Source organism: Panthera pardus, unplaced genomic scaffold (genome assembly GCF_024362965.1).
Source record: "Panthera pardus isolate Hobbes unplaced genomic scaffold, ASM2436296v1 HiC_scaffold_20, whole genome shotgun sequence".
Lineage (NCBI taxonomy): Eukaryota > Metazoa > Chordata > Mammalia > Carnivora > Felidae > Panthera > Panthera pardus.
The window spans coordinates 11,633,713-11,658,102 of record NW_026526766.1 but is presented as its reverse complement, the minus strand read 5'-3'; the positions used below and the strand labels follow the sequence as shown (position 1 = coordinate 11,658,102).

The following is a 24,390-nucleotide window of genomic DNA, read 5'->3' as shown; positions in this document are numbered from 1 at the left end:
CAAGAGCGGAGGAGGGGCAGAGAGAGAGGGAGACACGGAATCTGAAGCAGGCTGCAGGCTCTGAGCTTTCAGCACAGAGCCCGACGCGGGGCTCGAACTCACAAACTGTGAGATCATGACCTGAGCTGAAGTCGGTTACTTAATCGACGGAGCAGCCCAGGCGCCCCTGTTTACAATTTCAAGAGGCGTGGCAGGGAGCATTTATAGGCAACTCTTTAATGAGGCTCATTTGGGGACAGAAAGATGAGGCCGGCCAGCTGCTTTTCACGTGGCTTTTTGCAGTTGAGTCCTTCAAAGAATGAATAGTGAAATCAAGTCACTTTTCTCCTGGAAGTTTCCCTTCTGATTTTTCCTGGTTGTAAGGCTACATACAAATGTAGGAGCATATGGACGATTATAAAAGAGAAGTGATATCCTGTGAGGGAGGAAACCGGACAATAAATCCAAAAACAAACTGTGGAAATTAAACATCCGAACCTGGGGGAGGGTGGGAGGCCACGCATTCTTTCTAGGGCGCCATTCCCAGCAATGCAAGTGTCCTCAAAGGTGGCAATGGAAAAAAACCAGACACTCGGCGGCAGGACGAAGGAAGGGTCTTGGCATCACAGCTCTTAACGTCTTTGGAATTGGGCTGGGCGTCAGGTGCCTTTCCCGGAATAGGCCAGAGAAGATAAGTCCAATTTGGTTTTCAAGGCTTCCGTCAGCTCGGTGGTCAGCAGTTGGTGGAGGGACACGCCATCGTGGGCGTACACCCAGCTCTCCCCGGTCCAGTCGTAGCGCTTCGGCCCACTGCAAGACACAACAGATCCTCAGAGGGTCTGCGCGGAGAGATGCTGACCCCCACACGCGGCCACCCAGACACCGGCCGCACTGACGCTCCAGCTAGTACGTTTCACAAGGCAGACGCCTGTCTTGTCTCGGGGTCTTTCTTTCTAAGACCAAGTACACAGTGAACCCTCCGGAACGATTCACGAGTCCTGAAAACGTCTGAACCCTCTCCATGAGTCTGCAGATGACATTCTGAGCTTTTGCTTTTCCCAACTCACGTAGGATATGTGCTATGTCAGAGGCGGTGGGTTTTTTTTTTCTTTAAAGTTTACTTTATTCTTTTTGAGAGAGAGAGAGAGAGACAGACAGACAGACAGTGTGTGAGGGGGAGGGGCAAAGAGTGAGAGGGAGACACAGAATCCGAAACAGGCTCCAGGCTCTGAACAGCACAGAGCCCGATGCGGGGCTTGAACCCACGAACTATGAGATCATGACCTGAGCTGAAGTTGGACACTTAACTGACTGAGCCTCCTAGGCACTCCAGGGTGTTTTTTATTTTATTTATTTATTTAAAAAAATTTTTTTAACGTTTATTTATTTTTGAGACAGAGAGAGACAGAGCATGAATGGGGGAGGGGCAGAGAGACATGGAGACACAGAATCTGAAACAGGCTCCAGGCTCTGAGCAGTCAGCACAGAGCCTGACGTGGGGCTTGAACTCACGAACCACAAGATCATGACCTGAGCTGAAGTCAGATGCTTAACCGACTGAGCCACCCAGGCGCCCCCAGAGTGTTTTTTAAAATTATGGCCATTTGTGTACCACTGGCATGATTTGTCCCTTACCAATATTCTTCTTCTTACTATTATTTTAGTACCTTCATAACATGTGCAACCACGACCTCTATCTACCAAAACCCTTCACCCCGCAAAAGGGAACTGTGTATCCATTGAGCAGTTACTCCCTCACAATCCTCTCCCCAGCCCCTGGCAAACATCTAAACTATTTAAAAAAAAATATTTTTTTCCTTAATTCAATTTTTTTTTAACGTTTATTTACTTTTGAGACAGAGAGAGAGAGAGCATGAACAGGGGAGGGTCAGAGAAAGAGGGAGACACAGAATCTGAAACAGGCTCCAGGCTCTGAGCTGTCAGTACAGAGCCCGACGCGGGGCTCGAACCCACGGACAGCGAGATCATGACCTGAGCCGAAGTTGGACGCTTAACCGACTGAGCCACCCAGGCGCCCCTTCCTTAATTCAATTTTAAGCCAACGAAATGGAGAGTTCCTCCACCTCAAGCTCACCCAGGGAACAAGAGTATCCATCCATCCATTCATGCTGGGATGCTGCATCTGTGTGGGCCTGGGCGAGCTTGGGTTTTGACGTGTGGTGTCATTCCAGAGGTGCAGAACTGTGCCCATCAGTCCTGCCTCCTCTCGGCCTAGTGCAGGGGGTGGGGGGGGATGGGCAAGGCAGCAGACAGTGCTGGTCCACTGTGATGCCCCAATGGGGGTGAAGCAGAGAACCCCAGGGGCCCACGAGAAGGGGCGCTGGGTTCACCTGCACACTCAGGCAGAGATCTCCCGAAGTCAAGACTGGGGGGAGTTTGCCAGGGAAGAAGGACGCTTAGAAGGGGAGCATCTTTGGGGGCTATAAAAACATGAAAGGTCTCTGTATTATCAACCAAATGCTGGGGTTTGAACCTTGCCTAATAATGGAGATGAGAGGGGTAAGCCAAAAGGACAGAGGGCTTGGTTCAATATGCACAACCTGCTACATACAAAGTATCTGGGCCACATACCAAGAGCTGACAGTCTGGACCAAATCCACGGAACACACGCTTGGCCCCGGTGTCTGATTTGCTGCCGGAGTGCCAGGTAGACCGTGAGAACCCCCCAGACCCCTCCACTGCCCCCCAGGGCTTGGAGTCAAGACACTGGCATCCCGGTGCCCACCCAGGCCTCTGCTGTATCCCGTCCTACAACTTCCCCGAGTGGGCAGGGTGGCCGGGGAAGGCCAATGTTTCTACACCCCCCAAAAAGCTGTCATCTGAAAAAAGCCCCCAAAATATCAGAAATGCAGCCCCATGAAAGATTATTTTGGGCGTGAAAAGTCCAGTGGAAAATAACCCTTTTGTTCCTTGGGGAACACAGCACCTGTGATAGTATGTGGCTCCTTGGCAGATTTTCTTTCCAGATTCCCATCAAGAATGACAGTCTAAACAAGCCTGGGCTAGGAGCCCATCACTGGCAGGTGTGTCCAAACACGAGGCGGGCTTTTTCAGCCTCCAGATACAACATGGAGGGAACTGAGCCATCACCGGGGGATCCGGTGGCCTGCCCGGTATTTATACAGCCACCGGTCCCCAAAGGTGATGGCTGCGTTTGAATTGGTCCACCCAGTTTCTCGTCCAGTTCCTCCGGGGGTGAAGGTAAGCATGGACAGTTATCACCACTCTGGTGGGGGTTGGGACAACTGTTTGAGGCCAAAGAGAACAGTGTGATTGGCCCACACAGGGTAAAACATCCAACTTCAAATAAACTGGCTGGGTCTAAAAAACCAATGCAATCTGTAAGGGGCCTTGCTAGAAATGAGTGATTTCTGGGATTGTTTTTGTTAAATTATAACCTACTTCCTCGATGAGGTTGGGGTGAAGGAGGCACAACGCTTTACTTATTTTGAACCGATAATTACACACCCTTGCATGATAAACAGTATAATATTAACTGCCTAAAAATTATGTGAACGTTGGGACAGGAGAACAGTTACAATTTTTTTTTTAATGCAAATACTACTGGGCTTTCAAAGAACTCCATCCTGGTTATATTTGGACCTTTCCCAATTCACAGTGTGTTTTCTCTTTGGAAGTGCTAACAAATGGCCCAGGAAGGCTGGTCTGAGAGCTTTTTGTGAGTGTCTCTCTATAACTCTCTAACAACCACCCAGACGGATCCAGATGGATCCAGACGGATGAGGGACCCTCTCTCCGTGCACGTTCTCAGGCCTTGAGATGCAGCATGGGCGGGGGGCCTACAACACAATCTTTTATTCCACTGGACTGAAAAAGGTCAGTGGGAGAGGCAGGAGGGATTCAATGCCCTGGAGTCGAAGCTTACTTAGGAGGCTCTCCCACCTCCACAGGCCAAGCCGCCTAATTCCGTGGAGGGAATTCAACTGACCTCTAGCGGAGATGCTCAGAACAAGCTAGAGGTCAAACTTTAACCTGCTCTTTAGACGAAGGGTAACTCCTTCCAATGCTGCAGTATCACAAGTTGGCTTTTCAAAAGGCCGGGCAATGATTTAATAGAGAAAGACAGTCCGGGCCAGGTTCTGAAAAGTTCTAAACTGTTTGCTTCCGATCTCACGGACATCTCAATATCCGCCAGCATCTCAGGATCTCAACATCCGCCAGATGATTGGCAGACAGAAGGTACAGAAGCAGAGTTGACCATCCTACAAGGATGGGGGGAGCGCGAAGCATCGGGAGAGGTGTGCTTACAAGCGCCCGCCCACAAAGTGGCACCCCCTTTAAAGGGTCCGCGACGCCACATCGCACGCGAGCTGAACACCGCCAGGCTTTGACTTCGGGACCTACCTGGATGGTGAAGACAGCCATATCTGCTTGTTTGGGGTCTGCTTGTTGATCACGTAGGTTCCTAGATCTCCACCCAGTTTAACTGTTAAAACACCACTCTAGTGGATCAGGAGGAAAATAAAAGACAAAGTTAGCTCTTGGGCACAATTGCTTCAGACCTGGATACGGTCCATTTATACAAGCACACAATATATATACACCCTGAAGAGACGTCTTTCGTGTATAGAATCGGCAGGTCATGTGGAAAGCACACTGCTCTCCGGGCAAGACTGTGATTAATCACAATAATCCTTGGACCTCATCCTGCTTTCTCTTACTCCCTGCGAGGCCAGCAAGGCAAGAATTATCATTATTCCCCTTTCGAGGTGAGGACACAGCCGCAGCTTGTCTGAGGTCTTACAGCTGGCAAATGGGAGGCCCCAAATCCCGCCTGCTACCTTGGTTCCCTTAACTACCAGCCAGAACACACAAGAGGCCTTTAAAAAATGCAGACACCGGGGCGCCTGGCTGGCTCAGTCGGTGGAGCATCTGACTCTTGATCTCAGGGTTGAGAGTTCAAGACCCACGTTGAGCATGGAGCCTACTTAAAAAAAAAAGGCAGACACCAACTCCACCAGAGAGCCATGTCAGCCCAAACATCGGATAGGACAAGTTCATTACCAAAACAAGGAAAAAATGCAAGAAAGAAAGAAGTAAACTACCTGCTTTGCTTGTCTTACAAGAGCAATCTTAGGGGTGCCAGGGTGGCTCCCTCGGTTAATCATCGGACTTTGGCTCAGGTCATGATCTCGTGGTTCGTGAGTTTGAGCCCCACGTTGGGCTCTCTGCTGTCAACACAGAGCCTGCTTCAAAAACTCTGTCCCCCCCCCCCCCCCCCGCCTCTTTCCTGCTCTCTCTCTCTCTCAAAAATAAATAAACATTAAAAAAAAAAGAGTGATAACGTTTGCTCTGCTAGTAGAAGGCTGACACTCCAGGCTAGTTTTATTCTCAGACCCTTCCCACACATCTCACAGGCTGCTCTCAAGGGCTTTATTTTCCCCTACAAGAGGCCTGAATTCTTTAAAAAACGAACGAGTTGGTCCATCTTCGCTCAATAAGTGCTCATTTAAATTTGAAAACACTCTTTCAACAAAGGGGCCCTTTACTCCCAAGGTCTGAGGTCTCTTTAGAATGTGCAGGATCTTATAGCAGCAGCTACACAGCTCAGTTCCCTTTACTGGAGCTGCTGTGCAGGAGGGAGGCTCTCTCAAGGCTCCCCGCCCGAGGCATAACCCGTGCAAACATACAGCCACCCTTCTCTGGGCTTCTAGAGCCCCTGTCCAATCAAGAGGCCCCGAATGCTTCTGAGAACACTTTGTGTTTGGTTCTCAAACACAAAGAGCTATTAAAAAGGTAGACCACAGTAATAATAATAACAATAATAATAATAATAATAATTTAACTGATGGGCAAGGGATGAGGAGGACTCTATTGGGCTATATATATATATTTTATCTTTTTTTTTTTTTTAATGTTTATTTTTGAGAGACAGAGTGCGAGCAGGGAAGGGGCAGAGAGAGAGGGAGACACAGAATCCAAAACCAGCTCCAGGCTCCGAGCTGTCAGCACAGAGCCCGATGTGGGGCTCAAACCCACGAGCTGTGAGTTCATGACCTGAGCCGCAGTCAGATGCTTAACCGACTGAGCCACCCAGGCTATTTTCAATAACATTTTTTCTGATTAAAAAAGAAACAAAAATCGCACAGACATCAGGAATACAGAGAGTGTAAATAAAATGAAAACATCAATAAAAGTAGTAACCACTAACGTCTAGTACCCCACTCTGTGCCAGGCTCGGTGTTTGGCATTTTGTGTAAAAGTGTTTCCACCGTGATCGTAACCATCAGAGATGGGAATCGTTATTCCAGTTTTACAGGTGAGGGACACAGGGACCGGGGAATAAGGACTACGTAGGAACTGAGAGAGCTGATCTTAAGTCCAGGTCTGTGTGGGTCCAAAACAGGTTGTTCCTTACATAACACGAAGTGCTCTCTCAATCCCATGAACCACAGATATAAGCTGTTCACTCTCAGGCATGTCTGCCAGTTTTTAAATGCATTCTGAAAAGGGCTGGGAGCAAAGGGTACATAAGTTTGTTTTTAAAGTTTATTTTTTATTTTTTAAATCATCTGTACACTCAGTGTGGGGCTTGAACTCGTGACCCCAAGATCAAGAATCACATGCTCCACTCACTGAGCCAGCCAGGTGCCCCATAAGTACGTCTTGTAAAATTTTTTTTCTTGAAACCCACCTTTACTATTTTGGTAGAACTACCACCTTTCATTTACTTACATGTGTCTTAAAACGGTACAATTCGGGGGCTCCTGGGTGGCTCGGTTAGTTAAGTGTCTGACTCTTGATTTTGGCTCAGGTCATGATTTCACGGTTCGTGGGTTTGAGCCCCACGTCAGGCTCTGCACTGACCGAGTGGAACGTGCTTGCGATTTTCTCTCTCTAACCCTCCCCCCGCTCTCTTTCTCTCAAAATAAATAAATCAATAAACATTAAAAAAAAAAAAACTGTACAATTTAGTAGTTTTTAGTATTTCACAACGTGTTTTTCATTTTCATTTCATTTAGTATTTCATAACGTGTGCAAACATCATTAATTCTAGACTATTTCCATCACCCCAAAGAGAAACCCCGCAGCCAAAAGCAGTCATTCCCCATTCCTTCTCCCCCCGTACATACTTTCATGGCTTATTCTTTCATGAGATACCGGGCTCAGGGGTTCAAGATGTTCACTGTTTCCAGTGTGACCTATCTGGTCCTTCAATGCCCCGTCGTGCCTCCTTGTCCCCCATGATGAAGGAGGGGTAGGTGCAGAGGAGAGAACAGAGAGTGGGGTCCGAGTCTCAGCCCTGCCCCCTTCCTCAGGACAACATCTGTGCTGCCTCCTTCAGAGACTCTGTGCACCGATGGAGGGGCGTGGGTGCTCCCTGCGCACACCCCTGATCACTGTCGTGCCTTAGAACAGGAGACCAGTCAGGGGTGGCAGATCCTATTTGCTCAAAGCCAAAATCATCTCTTTCCAACTCAGAACCTTTTTTTTTTTTTCATGTTTATTTGAGAGAGAGAGCGAGCACGTGCGTGAGCAGGGGGGTGGGCAGAGAGAGAGGGAGACAGAGCCTAAGCAGGCTCTGTGCTGACCTCAGAGGGCCGATGCGAGGCTTGAACTCATGAACCATGAGATCATGACCTGAGCCGAAGTCGGACGCTTAACCGACCGAGCCACCCAGGCGCCCCTTCCAACTCAAAATCTTCTGCAATGATTCCAGGGAACTGGCTGCTCCTTCACAAAGAGCATATTCATAAAGCAACTGTGAGATTTCTTCCAGATGCACAGGCTGCAAGCTGTCTCCCACCACCTCCCCGCCCGCTGCGGGCCCCAGCAGCTTCTCTGCAGCACCCCTTCCCCCCCCACCCCCAAGACCAGCAGCCCCAGCTGAGGCACTTCTGGCGTGGTTACCCTGACACCCCGCAGCTGGGGCCAGAGCCTGTGCGTGGGTGCCCCCACAGCCCTTCTGTGCCTTCCTCCCTGCATCTGAGCCACCCGCCTGTTAGCCGGGCACAGACCCCCTCTCCTCCACCACTTCAAGCACCTTGAGTGCAGATCTGTCTTTTCTTTTTTTTTTTTTATGTTTATTTATTTTTGAGAGAGAGAGAGAGAGAGACAAAAAAAAAAAGCCCGAGTTGGGGAGGGACAAAGAGAGGGAGACAGGAATCCGAAGCAGGCTCCAGGCCCTGAGCTGTCAGCACAGAGCCTGACGCGGGGCTCGAACCCACAAACAGTGAGATCATGACCTGAGCTAAAAGTCTGGTGCTTAACGGACTGAGCCACCCAGGCGCCCCGATTTGTCTCTTCACCCAAGCGCCTTCAGTGTGCAGCACATCCGTTCTCTGGGCAAAATACCGGATGGACGCAAACCTACATCGGCGGAGGCGGGAAAGGAGCGGAGGGTGACCAGGCACGGTGATAACGTGCGTGACGTTAAGGGCCAGGTTACACAAGGCAGAAGGTCTCAGCACTTAGTCCCCACCCTCCTCCTGTTCTTTGTGTGTCAGTACTTTTCCCCTGTGGAGCCAGCGGCTGTTTCCAGAGGAAACTGGCAAGAGGAGGGAAGGAGCGGAAGGAAACTAAGCTGCCTTACTGGGTCACCAGGAGTTTTAATGCTTTCAGAACCGGCCCCAAGGAGACCAGATGAAGCGGGCTTTTTGTTCATTAGCATTATTCCTTAAGGGGCAATCGGAGACTGCTTTGGGAGTGTGGGCCGACTTAAACGCAGAGGAGGGCAGGGGAAGTGGGGAGAGAGTTGAAACAGTCTGTCGCTGCTGACCCGGGCACCACACAATCAGAAGAGCCCTTGGCCGCAGCGGGTGGCGGCTTATTCCTGCCAGTCAGTATCAGCCCTCCACATATGGTGGCAAAAGGAGCAATTTCCACTGTCGCTCGCTCACTTTGTAGCAACAGACACACAGGGAATGGCAGGCAGAGTCAGGCGATTTCATGTGTACGTGGCTTCCCATACTCCAAATACAGATACCAACTTCCTCTTAAAGAGTAAGAATAATGAGCGTGTAGCATTTTAAAAAATCAGTCCCTAATAGAAATCGGAGAGGTGGAGGGATGTCACTGACTCTACAGCTGAAGAACCTGCCACTCCCAGGAGTTAAGCTCATTCGCTTAAGGCCGCTCGCTCGCCAGGGGCATCTGGGTGGCTCCGTGGGTTAAGCATCCAACTCTTGATTTCAGCTTAGGTCATGATCACATGGTTAGTGGGTTCGAGCCCTGCGTTGGGCTCTGCACTGACAGCATGGAGCCTGCTTAGGATTCTCTCTCTCTCTCTCTCTCTCTCTCTCTCTCAAAATAAATAAATAAACAGTTAAAACAAATTTTTTTAAAGGACTCTTGGAAAGAAAATACAAATCCAGGATGAGAAGCTAGATGCTTTGTCTCCATATCCAATAAAATGCTGCCTCTGAGCAAGGGTCCGTGACCTGGGACCCAGAGGTGGTGTTCAGGTGTCTGCGAAAGCCCCCACTGCAAAGCTGAAATTGTACTCATAGGTGTTCGGGGAAGATTTTCTCCGGAGAAGGCCCAGAAAAGGTTAAGAAATGTCTGGCTGCGATATGCCAACAGCTTAGTGAGTAAAGAACATGACTGCAAACCAATTCTCATCAAAATGTCAGGGGCCAGGGCTCCAGCAGGCACAAAAGGAAGGTGGCTTGGAATCAACCCCTCAGAGAGCAGGGTGCTCTCTGGTCAGATTTCACCGGTCACGAGCAGCAGACGCCACGGAGGCCTAGGGACGGGCGGTACTTTCCGCTCTGGTGGTGTCCCCTCTAATGGCAGTGCCGGTGGGGGTGAGGCCTGGACCCAGACACTGACCCCCAACATTACCCACCCCACGGACAGGAAGACGCAACAGTCAGGAGCTGCTCACGTCTCCTACTGCACAGGGAGCAAACAGAACGAACGTATTCTTATGCCTGTCTGGATTACCACTTTGATCTGTCCACTCGGCCAGTAGCAAGTTGGGAAAATACCGATGATGCTGACCGGCATCAGTGGAAGTGTGTTTTGTTAAAGTAAGTGGGCGCCATTCCATGTACGTACTGAATCAACACTTGTTAAATCCCTGTCATGTAACTTGGCCGTGTTGCGGGTGCTGGGGACACCCAGAATGGACGGTGTCCTGGCTGCCGAGGCGCTTGGTCTAGCCATGGGAGCTGATGTGTAAATAGACAGAACACGGGGCGATCGGTGCTCCATGGAGTCCTTCTCAGCGTGCTGGGCAAGAAGGTAAGGGCGGTATCTGCCTGGAGCATCTAGGAGGACTTCCCAGGGGAGGTGATGCCCAACCGGACCCTGGGGACAGGGAAAGATGGCACCCCAACAAAGCTCAAGTAATAGTGTTACAGGTGTTCTATTGCCTACAATGTAGTTTCAATAGATTTATATGTGGAATATATAAGTTAAGTAGCGCCTGGGAGACTAATCAGGAATTCACACCCCAGGGTAGATAGCATTTCAAAGTTCTTCTTTTTTTTTTTTTAAGTGTCTTTTCTTTTCATCTTTAATGTTTGTTTATTTTTGACAGAGATAGAGAGGGAATGAGGAGGGGCAGAGAGAGGTAGAAAGAGGATCTGAAGCGGGCTCTGTGCTCACGGCAGACAGCCTTATGGCGGGCTCGAACTCATGAACCGTGAGATCGTGACCTGAGCCGAAGTCGGACACTTAACCGACACCCAGGCACCCCAGCATTTCAAAGTTCTTTATCAGAAGTCCCAATAACAGAGGCAGCTACTATATAAGCCTTTAGTTTCTACATCTATACTAGAGAATTTCCTAATTAGCAAATGATTTGTTAGAAGTAATTTTCCCCTGCTGAGGAGAGTGATACTGAAGGTTTTTCTGGCCAGAAAAACACAGGTGCCTCCCTTACTGGAATGGTTTACAGAAAGCCCAGCAGCTGGGTCACTCTTTAGAGACAGACTCCGCAGGGAAGATTCAGGAAGGTCCTGTGGCCCACCACTCACCAGGAACATTGGCTGCCTGATTCAGGGAGGTAAACAGAATCCCGCTCCAAGAATACTGCCCCACGTGCTTCTAATGAAAACACTCGTGCAAAATACCCGAGTCACTAAGTAATCTCACTAATCTTATAAGAATGAGTGGTGGGACTGTTTCTGTGCCATTTAAAAAAAAATTGTATTTCTTTTGAGAGGGGCGGGGAGGGGCAGAGAGAATCCCAAGCAGGCTCCTCCCTGTCAGTGCAGAGCCCGACGCAGGGCTCAAACTCACAAACCATGAGATCACGACCTGAGCCAAAGTTGGACGCTTATCCAATGTCAATGAATGTTTGTATGTAAGGCCGAGGTCAGCCCGAGACTTGGTTTCCCTCTAAGTCCAGCCAGCCCCTGATGGGGAGGCCGGGGGAGAGGAGAGCTGTTAACGCCCCAGCTCCATCAGCCCACAGGCAGTCAAGCTGGGGAGGCCAGTCTGTAATGGTTCCCGAGCAACTTGCCTTCTGAGGCTGTCCGCACAGGCATTTCTAGAGCCCTACCCGGAAGATGCTGCGTTTTGAGCTGACCGCAATCGCCTGGAAGGCATCCAATCCTGTCTCGCCCCGTTGCCTCTGTTTTGACCTCGAAGTCCCTCCCTATCCTTACAACCAGGCTTGAAATCTTCCAGACTCTGCTACCTACTCCATCCGGTGGAGTCCCTTTTCTGTTTCCACGGCAATATCCAACACCATTTCTATCACTTACGCCTGACAGCTGGTCGTCCTAAATAATTCCATGGTTTAATCCAAAATGCACACTTCATGACACTTCCAACTATTAATTAACTGCTGTCAAGAGGATTAACCTCCGTGGGGGATTTTCTCCTGGCCATGAGGGAGCTGGTCCCTAAGGCCTCAACAGAATTGTAAATCCAAAGGTGGCCCCTTACTCAAGTCTGCCACCCGGTGGTCAGTCGGTGCACAGCAGCACTGCCTTGGCTTCCGGGATCTGGGGCTCACGCCAGCTGCATATTAGGATTATCTGGGGACTGATTACAGAACTTTATTGTTGTTGGTTTGTTTAGAAAGAGAGAGAGCACTGGCGAGCAGGGGAGAGGGGAAGAGGGAGAGAGAGAATCTTAAGCAGGCTCCATGATCAGCATAGAGCCTGACATAGGGCTCAATCCCACCACCCTGGGACCATGACCTGAGTTGCAATCAAGAGTCAGATGCTCAAGAGACTAAGCCACCCAGGTGCCCTGATTATAAAAACGTTAAAAAGCTCCCGTGCCTTGCTTGGGACATACTCCCAGATAAAAATCTCTAGGGGTGGGACCCAGGGTGCACATTAGAATCCCAGGTGAGCTTTTCAAGAATTTGCTTCCTGAGAGTACACCCTGACCTATGAATCAGAATCTCCAGGAGTGGGACCCAGGTCTGCGTGCTCTGAACACATCCTGCTTAAGCAGAAGTCTAGCTCAGGCTTCCCCAGGCCTGCATCAGAGGCCTCTTGCTAGACAAACATACGCCTGGGTTCTTCTCCCATTTACCTTTATAGGTATTGAGTGGAGCTTGAGAACCACTGTTTGCAAGAAGAAATAGGACTTAAGGAGAAACAGAGGCTGTGACTTGCCCAAGGTCACAAGCCTGGTGGAGCAAGGCTCCAACACCGTCTCCAATCTTTCGGTCCGACACGTAACCACACGCTGCTGGATGCTTGGCTCCCCTAGAGGGTAATTCTTTATTTTAGTGAGCTAGAATTCTTAGGGAAGAAGCAGAATAATGAAAATAAGCAAAGGGGCGCCTGCATGGCTCAGTCAGTTAGGCATCCGACTTCAGCTCAGGTCATGATCTGGCGGTTCACGGGTTCAAGCCCCGCGTCGGGCTCTGTGCTGACAGCTCAGAGCCTGGAGCCTGCTTCTGATTCTGTGCCTCCCTCTCTCTCTCCCCCCTCCCCTGCTCATGCTCTGCCTCTCTCTCTCTCAAAAATAAACATTGAAAAAAAGTTATTAAAAAAAAAAAGAAAGAAAAGAAAAAGAAAATGAGCTAAGAGGTACCCCAAATGAGACATCATAGTCTTTCAGTGTGTAAGGTTTGTCTGCGAGGTCTTCAAAAAACTCTGCCAAGGAGTCCAGTGTCCTCTCTGCCAGTCTTTCGTAGGTGGTCTCATCCAGAGAGCTGCAGGGGAAACACAAAACACATGCTTCCTAAACAGCTCCATTCTATTAATGTCAACCTGGCTGATGGATTCATTGATTGACTGATTCATTGTACTGGCTGATTGATTGATTGATCCATTCACTGTAAGCTTTACCTCCAGCATGGGGCTTGAACTCACGAGATTCAAGAGTCACATGCTCCACTGACTGAGCAAGTCAGACGCCCCGACATATTTATTTTTTCCTTAAATTAAAAAATACACGGAAAATAGTTAACATGTACAGTGTAAAAAGTTAATCAACATGAAAAAGTTTATAAGGAAGAAAACTTTTTTTCCCAAATAAGCAGCCCCATCCATGGTCAACTACGAGTAACAGTCTCTTCTGTATCTGTCCAGAATTTTATATTCTCTTTTTTTTTAAAAGACCTTAGGGAGGGTCTACTATTAACATTTACTTATTTTTTTAATTTTTTTTTTATTTTTTATTTTTTTTTATTTTTGGGACAGAGAGAGACAGAGCATGAACGGGGGAGGCGCAGAGAGAGAGGGAGACACAGAATCGGAAACAGGCTCCAGGCTCCGAGCCATCAGCCCAAAGCCTGACGCGGGGCTCGAACTCACGGACCGCGAGATCGTGACCTGGCTGAAGTCGGACGCTTAACCGACTGCGCCACCAGGCGCCCCAACATTTACTTATTTTTGAAAGAGACAGAGACAGAGCATGAACAGGGGAAGAGCAGAGACAGAGGGAGACACAGAATCCGAAGCAGACTCCAGGCTCTGAGCCGTCAGCACAGAGCCTGATGCGAGACTCGAACTCCTGAACCGCAAGATCATGACTTGAGCTGAAGTTGGATGCTTAACCGACTGAACCACCCAGGCACCCCTTTATATTCTTTTTAATACATAAATGAAGCACTGTGCAGTTTTTATTTAATATATTCTGGAAATTGTTCCATATTAGCCCATACAGATTTTCATGGTATTTTATGTTATTTATTGAACCTGACTCCTTCAGCCGGATCGTGCTTATTTCCATTGCTTTTGTTATTAAGATTTATACTGGGCAAACCACAAAGTGGGAGAAAATTATTTGCATTACATGTATCTGACAAAGGGCTTATTTCCACAATATAGAAAGAACTACAAGTCGATAAGAAAAAGAAAACCCAATAGAAAAAAAGGGTAAAAAAACTTTGAACGGGAATCATTTTTAGAAAGATATCCAAATGGCCAGTGCACATATGACAAGGTATATAACTTTATCGATCTTCAGGAAAATATACATTAAAAAAAAATCACAATGAGGGGTGCCTGGGTGGCTCAGTTGGTTGGGCGACTGGCTTCGGCTCAAGTCATGATCTCGCAGATTGTGAGTTCGAGTCCGCGTCGGGCTCTGTGCTGACAGCTCGGAGCCTGGAGCCTGCTTCAGATTCTGTGACTCCCCCTCTCTCTGCCCCTCCCCTGCTCACGCTCTGTGTCTCTCTGTCTCTTAATAATCAATAAACGTTAAAAAGAAAAATCACAACGAGATGCCACCAGAATGATGGTTAAAATAGAAGAGACAGGAAATATCAAGAGTTGATGAGGAAGCGAACCAGCCCCTCTCCATTGGGTGTGTGTATGTGTGTGTTTGTGTGTGTGCGCTCGTGTGAAAGGAGGGTCCATGCGGACACCAGTGGCGGGGGGCAGACTGGAGCAGTGCTGGGGAGCTTTGCACCAGAAGCCACTGCGTCCTCCTACCCATTGGGCTGTATTTCCCAGCGTCCCCTGCAAATAGCTGTGGCCATGTGCCCATGTCCTTCCCACTAAAATGTGAGTGGGTGATAAGCCATTTCCAGGGCTTCCATGCCCTTGTCCCTTTCTGTGGGATGGGCGGGGTGACCAGCCTCCACCGTGCAGGGGACAGTAAGGTACTGACAAGTCACAGGAGGGTGGAATAGCCTGGCTGACCGAATCACTGCACAGAGGCATGCCCACCCTGGGATGTCTGCACACAGGGACACAGACCACTGGCTTGAGCTGTTACAGGTTTGGGTCTCTTTGTTACTGAGGCTTGGCCTACCCTAATTGCTAAGTCACCCAAGAGAATGATAACAAAACTCTGGAGACAACCTAAATGTCCAGCAACAGGGGATGGGTTAAGTGAACGATGGTCGGTGTATCCAGAAAGCTTCATATTATTTCCTTAAAAATAATGTGGTAGGTAGGTGGTGATGTGGAAAGATGCTTATGAATGCTGCCGCTAAGGGAGATAACAGGCTTTGTATGGGATGGGCTTCTTTTTTTTTTTTTTTTTTTTTTTGGTAAAAAAATGGTAAGAGAAAAGGAAAAAATTTAAAAAAAGATAATATGTGCACGTAGGCCTATGTCGTGTATTGAGAGAGAGGGAGGGCACAGGGGAAGAGGTCTCTGATGTGCAAGGTGCTTTATCTTACCCAGGGTCGCCCAAAGTTCCCGCTGTCCTCATGTTCATCAGACAGACACTCTGGTTTTTGACCTTCACAGTCTGACCGAGGCGGTGGCCGCACAAACTCTAAAAGCCAAAGTTAAGAAGAACGTTACCATTTTTCAGTGTATTACAGTCCGTGAATGCATGGTTTCACCACTCCTACATTCGAGAATAACCACATTCAAGTTTTCCAGGAGTAGTTCTTTCTTTCTTCTCTTCTCTTTTCTTTTTTTTTTTTTTTTTTTAATTTATTTGAGTAACCCAACGTGGGCCTCAAACTCCTGACCCCGAGATCAAGAGTTGCCCACTCTCCCGATGGAGCCAACCATGGGGCTCCTCCAGGAGTGTTTCTTAGGAAATGTTTTCACGTTCTTTACGTACATACATTACCTGGAGTTCTCTCAGGCTCTCTCTAAGCCTGTGCTGCTCAAAATAATAATTCTGAGCCACAGGCAGCTATTTACATTTAAATTTATTGGAATAAAATTTAAGAAGTCAGTTTCTCAGTTGAAGTGGCCACGTGTCAAGCGTCCTGAGGTCTCGTGTGGCTCGTGGCACACAGAACACAGTCACCACCACAGGAAGCTCTACTGGGCAGCATTGCTCTAGGCGACTAGCACAGGCCAGGCAAGGAGGCATCAGCAAAGCTCCTGGAGTCTGACGAACACAAGCAACAATGAACAGTAAGAGGCAGATGTCTGCTGATGTCCAGAAGAGAGGATCGGACCTCAGACAGGCAGGTCTCATTAACACGATCTGCAGGAGACCATGGGACCTGTTGATTGATCCCAGTCCATAACGACTGAGTGTCCAGGCTCCTATCTCTGAAGCAGCCAACGCTACTGATCAGCTGGAGAGCCAGATGACATAACCAGAGGAGAGTGACAGACACCAGAGGGGACCCCGGCTAAGGGACCTGCCCCAGTGTGGGAGGGGATGGAGCCTATAAAGGGAGAGAAAAGTGATACATCTGGAGTGGAGATGATGGAGAAGGGGCCACAGGGCCTTGTGACGGCACTCAGCTGGACCTCATCCTGGGAAGACATCCAAGGGCTTGAGGGGCTTCGTGGCAAGACTCACATTCTCCAAAGGTCACTCTGGAGCACGGCTCAAGGCTGTTATTCTCATGAGCCATCAATGTCCTTGGCAAACTCGGAAAGGAAAAGACAGAGGACATGGGGCTGAGAAGTGAGCAGACAAGGGGGAAACAGAAATGCAGAGCACAGAGGGCATGATTTGATTTGATTTTTTATTACTTTTTAATGTTACTTTTGAGAGAGAGAGTATGTGTGCATGCAAACAGGGGAGGGGCAGAGAGAGAGGAAGACAGAAGATCTGAAGCAGGCTCTGTACTTACAGCAGAGAGCCCTATGTGGGGCTCGAACGCATGAACTGTGAGATCATGACCTGAAGCGAAGTCGGATGCTTAACTAACTGAGCCACCCAGGCGCTCCCAGACGGCATGGTTTTAACTAATTTTTTTTAATGTTTATTTTTGAGAGAGAGAGAGAGAGACAGAGTGCAAGCAGGGAAGGGGCACAGAGAGAGGGAGACAAAGAACCTGAAGGAGGCTCCAGGCTCTGATCTGTCAGCACAGAGCCTGATGCGGGGCTCGAACCCACATACTGCAAGATCGTGACCCAAGCTGAAGTTGGATGCTTAACTGAGCCACCCAGGTGCCCCAAAGTGGGCATGATTTTAAAAGGTTGGCTCTGAAGAAGTGAGAGAACCGGCGTGATAGCCACACACTCTAGAGTGTTCACCGTCCCCTTGGTGTTGATAGAAATGGACGTGGTTAGTCCTCATTACAATCCTGTGAGGCAAGTACTATTATTATAGTGGTGATTCGCGACAGTTATGCTCTATAAAGTCACCAAGAATGCTAGATTAGTGAGCTGCTCCTAAGGGAAATACAGGCTTAGGGTACTGCTGGCCTCAGGTCACATTTGACCAACCGATCAATACATAACCTTGTTTTACATGTGCTTCTGTTTCAAGGCATCTTGTTTAAGGGGCACCTGCGTGGCTCAGTTGGTTGAGCATCTGACTTCACTCAGGTCGTGATCTCAGGGTTCGTGGGTTCAAGCCCCGCATCGGGCTCTGTGCTGACAGCTCAGAGCTTGGAGCCTGCTTCCGATTCTGTGTCTCCTCTCTCTGCCCCTCCCCTGCTTGCACTGTCTTCTCTCTCTGTCTCTTTCTCAAAAGCAATAAACCCTAAAAAAATTTTAAAGACATCCTGTTTAATATATATTTTTGATTCATGAACACTGTGCTCGGGGCCAATGGCACCGTAACTCAGGCGTGAATGGGGCCGATCCGGGGCACTTGTCTTCTTCGCGAGGCACGTAACAGCCTTCTTGGGCTTAGACGGCACTTCAGCACTAGGCTGGGGGCCATTTTAAACGGTGAAATCAGCAACAAAATCACAATACAAACAACGCGCCACTGAGTAGCCGGTGAATAGGACACTTGTTTACAGTGTGGGGGCTGAGAGACAAAGCAGGGAGTCACCCTGTTTGACCCGGGGTGGGAACATGCAAGGGGGGGGGCGCCTCCAGTGTTTTGCTGCTCTGCGTGCGCCCAAGCGTGACTGCAGAATCACCCTGGGTATAGATTTGGGGGTTACAGATACATTTTATTGAGTGGGTGAATTCACAAGTACAGGACCCATGAAAAATGAAGATGAGACTGTATTTGTATTTCACAGATGAGGAAACTGAGCAAAGTCACACGAAGACTCAGAGACAAGCGCAGGAGCTGGGATTTGAACCCAAAGCTGTCTGGCCCTAGGGTCCGGGCCACAAAGGAAAGAATCGTACGCCTGGGAACCGTACAGAGTTTCAGGCATGTAAGGGAAGTTTGAGACTAGGGGCTCAGAATTTCCCTCCTCTCCAGGGTCCTCTCAAGTCCTGTCATGTCTCTCTGATACCTTCACACAGCCTTCTTTTCTCTTTTCATTCCTGGCTCTGCTTTTTGTATCTCTGATGGCTGTCCTTGGTGGGAGGTTCGGGCTAATGCAAGTTACTCAACAGCCAGGAGTGGAAGTCTACACTCGGCTGTGTGTAATCATCGAAGGGACTGTTGCCAGAAACATCTTGCTGGTCTCTTACCTGTTCTCCCCAACCCAACATTCCCCGGGTACCTGCTTAACCATTCAGACCCTCTGTTTCCTCCTCAGGAGGCAGGGATCAGGGAAGAAGCCCCGCTCTGCTAGAGGGAGGCAGATGGAATCTGCAGCGCTGAGGGCTGTGTTAGGGGTGCTCCCCCGTGCAGCCTCCCGGCAGCTGCCCTCCCTGCTTCCAAGCCACCTGGAGCCCTTGGACTATTGCCCTGTGATGGGTCTGCTAAGCCTGAGTCTCCAGGGTTCAGTCGGTCCCTGAGCTCAGCACGGGAGGCATCTGAGGAGATCCGGGATGGTTGCTAGGCCTACAGTCTCCGGCTCCAGCCCTGGAACCGCACGACCCAATGGAGGACCAGCCCCGGTGAGGCCCGGCCTGGGGGGCTAGCAGGGAGGACAGCCCTCACTCCGGGGGCCCCCCGCGGCAGAGCACAACACTGGAAGAGTGACACAGTTCTCATCCACCGCCGGGGAGCGTGGACTGGTGTAACCACTGTGGCATCAAGTGAGTTGAACATTTGCTGGCTCCTCACGTAGCCAATGCCATTCTCGGGAATTCATCCAAAAAGGGCCTCTGTCCGTGGCCAGGAACGCCCACAACAGCACAATCCGTGCCAGCAGCGCCACGGCGGGATCACCCGGATGTCACCAGAAGGAGACTGGACAGAGTGTGATGTACTCACCCAATGGGCTACTACCCGGCAGAGAAAACGAATAAATGACAACTGTGCACATCAGTATCGATGAGGCTCAGAAACAACCCTGAATGCAAGGAAGAAGTCACAGCGGAATAAACGCAGCAAAATGTTTTTTAGGGAGACATATGTAGGGGGTGAAACTCTAAGAAAAGGAGGGGATGCCTGACAGAATTCAGGAGAGCAGATTCCCTTCAGGGAGGACTGGGGGGAGCGGGGAGAGCTTTCAAGGAACAAGCAATATTCTAATCTCGCTCTCGTTTTTTTTTTTTTTTTTTTTTTTTAATTTTTTTTTAACATTTATTTATTTTTGAGACAGAGAGAGACAGAGCATGAACAGGGGAGGGGCAGAGAGAGAGGGAGACACAGAATCTGAAACAGGCTCCAGGCTCTGAGCTGTCAGCACAGAGCCCAACGCGGGGCTCGAACTCACGGACCGTGAGATCATGACCTGAGCCGAAGTCGGACGCTTAACCAACCAAGCCACCCAGGCGCCCCATCTCTCTCGTTTTTTTTAAAATGTTTTTCGTTAATTTATTTTTGAGAGAGAGAGAGAGAGAGAGAGAGTGAGGGAGAGAGTGTGCACAAGCAGGGAAGGGGCAGGGAGAGAGGGAGACACAGAATGTGAAACAGGCTTCAGGTTCTGAGCCATCAGCACAGAGCCTGACGCGGGGCTCGAACTCATGAACCATGAGATCATGACCTGAGCCGAAGTCGGACGCTTAACCGACTGAGCCACCCAGGCGCCCCAGCAATATTCACTCTCTTCATCTGGTGGTGAAAACATGGGAGTTTGTTATTAACCTTTAAACAAGATAGATGTTTTATATACACTGTTGTATGTATAAACGCACATACATTGTCTGTGGAAGACAATAAAAATGAATTTAAAGTGAATTAGGGATGCAGCCCCTGGGTGGCTCAGTAAGTTAAGCATCCAGCGTCAGCTCAGGTCATGATTTTATGGGTTTGTGAGTTTGAGCCCCACATGGGGTTCCATGCTGACGGTGCGGAGACTGCTTGGGATTCTCTCTTTACCTCTCTCTCTGCCCCTCCCCCACTCGCACTTTCTTTCTCTCAAAATAAATCAAATAAACCTAAATAAAGCGGGGCGCCTGGGTGACTCGGTCTGTTAAATATCCAACTCATGATTTCAGCTCAGGTCATGACCTCATCATTCGTGAGATCAAGCCTCTTGTCGGGCTCTACGCTGAGAGTGCAGAGCCTGCTTGGGATACTCTGTCTCCCTCTCTCTGCCCCTTGCCATGTGCTCTTTCTTTCTCTCAAAATAAATAAATAAAAATAAATAAAAAAGAAAAAAAAAACAAAACAAAGTTAATTAGGGCATAACCTGCTTGCCAGGCCTAAGGTCAAAAGATCATGGGATCATAGGTGAGGATCTTGTCCCTCTACAAAAATTAATGTCTATAAGCCTTCCAAGGTGTGCAGCAAGGGCTGCAGCAGGGGCTTATGAAGTTAGGTCAGAGGTGATGACATCATCTCCTCCTTGGAGGGGCCTCCTGTGTGACAAAGAAAAGGCTGGAGGACCAGCTCCGTCCCACTCTCATTCTCAGTAGGGTCAGGGGCTGCATGATGGAACCAGAGGCAGCCCTGGGCCACGGAGCCGCACACTTAGATGGAAGGCATTTCTGGGGATCCTGGCTTCTGACGAGCAGCCAGAGCTAAGAACCGACAATCAGAAGCTTAACACGCTCTACTCCAGAGCTGTGTGTGTGCAGAAGCCGCGAGCCACACACACGTGGCCATGGGGCACCTGGAACGTGGCTGGTGGGACCAAGGACCTGGAGTGTAAACCTTACACGATCGTCATTTAAAAATGATACTTGAGTCAAGTTTCTGGAAAACTGAAAACATGTTTGGAACAGCTCGAGTGTGTGACTTTGTTTTTCAATAGTGAACTCTGAGAAATGGAAATGAAACATTTCCACAAGCAATTCAGCTTAAGATCTGAGCTGGCAGGTGCTGAAGTGTGCAAGCTGAATTTGTCAGAATGAGTACTAAAAAAGAATGCTAAGTAATTCAATGACTTTTCAGTATTGATTAAATGTTGAAATGATATTGTGAAAAGCTAGATTACATGAATGTGTTGTTGACATTTTTTTTTTAAAAAGTAAGCTCTATGCCCAACATGGGGCTTGAACTCATGACCCTGAGATCAAGAGTCACACGCTCCACTGACGGAGCCAGTCAGGTGCCACTTTGTGTTGTTGAAATTAATCTCACCTGCTTGTTTTTACTTTTTCCATGTGGCTTCTAGAAAATTCAGGATTACACATGTGGCTCCCCTTCCATGTCTGTTGGACAGTGCTGGAGAAGTAGGAATGGCAGTAGAGAAAATAAGGATGGGAAGAGGCCCCCAGAAGGAAGCCAGGTCCTGATGGATTCTGGAGTGCATGGGGACTTTCGGGGCCAACCTGGGGACAGTTAACGCCTTGACAAAATTAAACATGGCGGTCCCAGTTGCCACCGTCATTGAGCCAACTCTTCAAGTACTAGGAATGGATGAGGGAGCCGCGTGATAGACAAGTTCAGCAAACCCGATTAAGTGACTGTGGCAGAGGAGGCCTAATGGGTGACCCAGGGAGCTAACTACCTCCCAACCTCCCAGTTACCCCCAATCCCAGTGTGTGCCAGTGCCTGCCTCCTGGGTGCTGGCTGTGAGTTGGGCACGCTGCTGAGTCAGCAGCCCTTCAGCCACTAAATGCCACCCAAAAGACCATGCCGTATGTTGTCACTGTCCTAAATGAAAAACTGCTGGCAACCCTTGGCCCACACCAGCAGGGGTCCAAGTACAAGCTAGGGCAGCTCCCCGTGGGAGCAGCATAGAAGGAGAGGGGTAACAAGTGTCTGTGTTCTGCGCTGGGGCATCGTGGGACCAGCATGGCCATAACTGCCTATTTTTCCTGAGAGTCCTGGGAACCCAGTATCAAGGTCCCAACTCTGAATATTGGCAACCAATCCTAACTTGTCTTCAAACACAGCCAAATAGTAGGGCGGTGGGAAGTTTAAGTCTGAAGTCCAAATTCCAAGGGCGACTGAGTGGCTCAGTCGGTTAAGTACTGGACTCTTGATGTTGGCTCAGGTCATGATTTCACGGTTGGTGAGTTCAAGCCCTCTCTCTGGCTCTGCTCTGACAGCTCTGGACCTGCTTCTGACGGTCTCTCTCCCTCTCTCGCTGCCCCTTCCCTGCTCACGCTCGACCTCTCTCAAAATAAATAAAATTTTAAAAATAAAGTCCAAATTCCAGAGCTCCACAGGCACTCTGAGTTGGATTTCACCTGCCTCCATCTGCGTGGACAACCCAACCCGCATTACCAGCCACTCAGAGCGGATGTCCGACTGCTTTCCTCCCCCAGGCAGGCAGGTTCTCCTGCGGGAATACCCTCCCCTCCCTCCCTGGCCATCTTCAAGACCCTGATTAAACACGTGTCCATCCTGCCCTGCAGTCTTCCTCAACCCCACAGCCGTTCTTTCAGCTTCCTCCTTTCAAGTCTGGGGAGTTACTGGGTCAGACGCTCCTTTGCATTCCCCAGGGGAATTAACTTTCAGGGCTGAAGACTTTATATATGTTAATCCAAAGTAATCCTTACACCAGTTAGGCCAAATGGGCTTTACCCTTTAAATCTCTTCACAGAAAAGGAAGCCAATCCTCAGAGAGGTTCCAGATCCCCAGAGGTCACACAGCTCCGGTGAATCGAACCAGAATTTGGAACGCAGGCCCGGTCATTTTCCAAAAGCTTTGCTGCTCTAGCTACTGTACTCCGCAGCCTTGACATTTCCACCTCGCTTGAGGAAGCATTTCTTTCGGAAAAGCCCGTGCTTGAAAACATCGCTCTAATTGTGTGTGTGTATACATATTATTATATTGGTACTATTATACTGTACTGATTATTTTTTTAAATTTATTTGAGAGAGAAAGGGAGGAGCAGTTGAGGGGCAGAGAGAGAGGGAGATAGCGAGAATCCCAAGCAGGCTCTGCGATGTTAAGAAAGGAGCCGGATGTGGGGCGGGAACTCACAAACCAAGAGATCATGACCGTATCAAGAGTGGGCCACCGACTGAGCCACCCAGGCACCCCTGTACTATTTTATTTTATTTATATATATTTATGTGCCATACTGATGTTGTATGTCACACACATATATAGGTACATTACAGCATCCAGTACAGTATCTAGTATCGCTTAAATTGTTCTCGAAAAGCAAAGTGGCGAGCTTGGAGACAACCACGGCCTCCGAAAACGGATCTGCGGCCCCCTGCGTTGCGTTCCCCCGCAGTTGCATGGCAGGATGCTGCCCCTTCCACCCGAAAGCAGAAGCCGGTGCAAATGCGACCCCGGGAAACAGAAGGCTGAGCGGGCGGCACCGCCCTGGGCAGCGGGAGCCGCGCGCTCCGCCGCGGTCCGGCCCCCCCGACCCCCGCCGAGCGCGTCCCCGGCCCGCGGTTCCTCCGGAGCGGACGGGGCGCGCGTGCCCGGCGCGCGTGCCCGCAGCGTCCTCAGCGTGCGCGGCCTCCCCCCTCCGGCGTGCGGCCCTGAAGGCTGCGCGGCGCGGGTACTCACAGCGTGGCTGGGTACGTGGGCTGCGGCCGTCAGGACTCTCAGACCCCGGCGGCCGTAGAGCGGGGCGTCCCTCTTCGGCGCCGGGGCCCCCGCGCGGGCCCGGGCTGAGCCCCCGGGCGCCGAGCGGGCCAGGAGGCCGGCGGCGGCGCGGCGCCCGAGCGTCCACATGCTGCTCCCGCAGTCCGCGGCCGCTCCGCCCTCCCGCTCGGGGGACGCCGCGGCGACACCTGGTGGCCGCCGGTGGAAGGCATCGCGGCTCGGCCGGGCGCTCAGGTCCCCTCTTCTGTTGGCTGTGGGAAATGGCCCAAGGTTAGACCTCAGGAAGAACTTCCCAGCGCGGTACTACCTCTGTTTCACGCAAATGGAGAGCGCGCTTCTTGCAGAGCACACAGCTTACCCCTTAGGCAACACAGTGAATGCGTAACCAAGGTCCCTGGTGTCGGAGACCTAGTGACCTGCTGCTGATTTCTAGC

The 24,390-nt window shown here is 49.8% G+C and overlaps 1 protein-coding gene across 1 annotated transcript; it reads right to left on the bottom strand.

The window, feature by feature from the left end:
- Nucleotides 1-200: 200 nt before the first annotated feature.
- Nucleotides 201-24,100, bottom strand: FXN (frataxin). The gene is made up of 5 exons (XM_019463650.2): nucleotides 23,918-24,100; nucleotides 15,509-15,606; nucleotides 12,967-13,087; nucleotides 4,366-4,463; nucleotides 201-789 (listed from the first exon to the last, which is right to left on the bottom strand). The coding sequence occupies exons 1-5, from the start codon at nucleotides 24,083-24,085 to the stop codon at nucleotides 639-641; spliced, it is 636 nt and encodes a 211-aa protein (XP_019319195.2). The 5' UTR covers nucleotides 24,086-24,100; the 3' UTR covers nucleotides 201-638.
- Nucleotides 24,101-24,390: the final 290 nt, after the last annotated feature.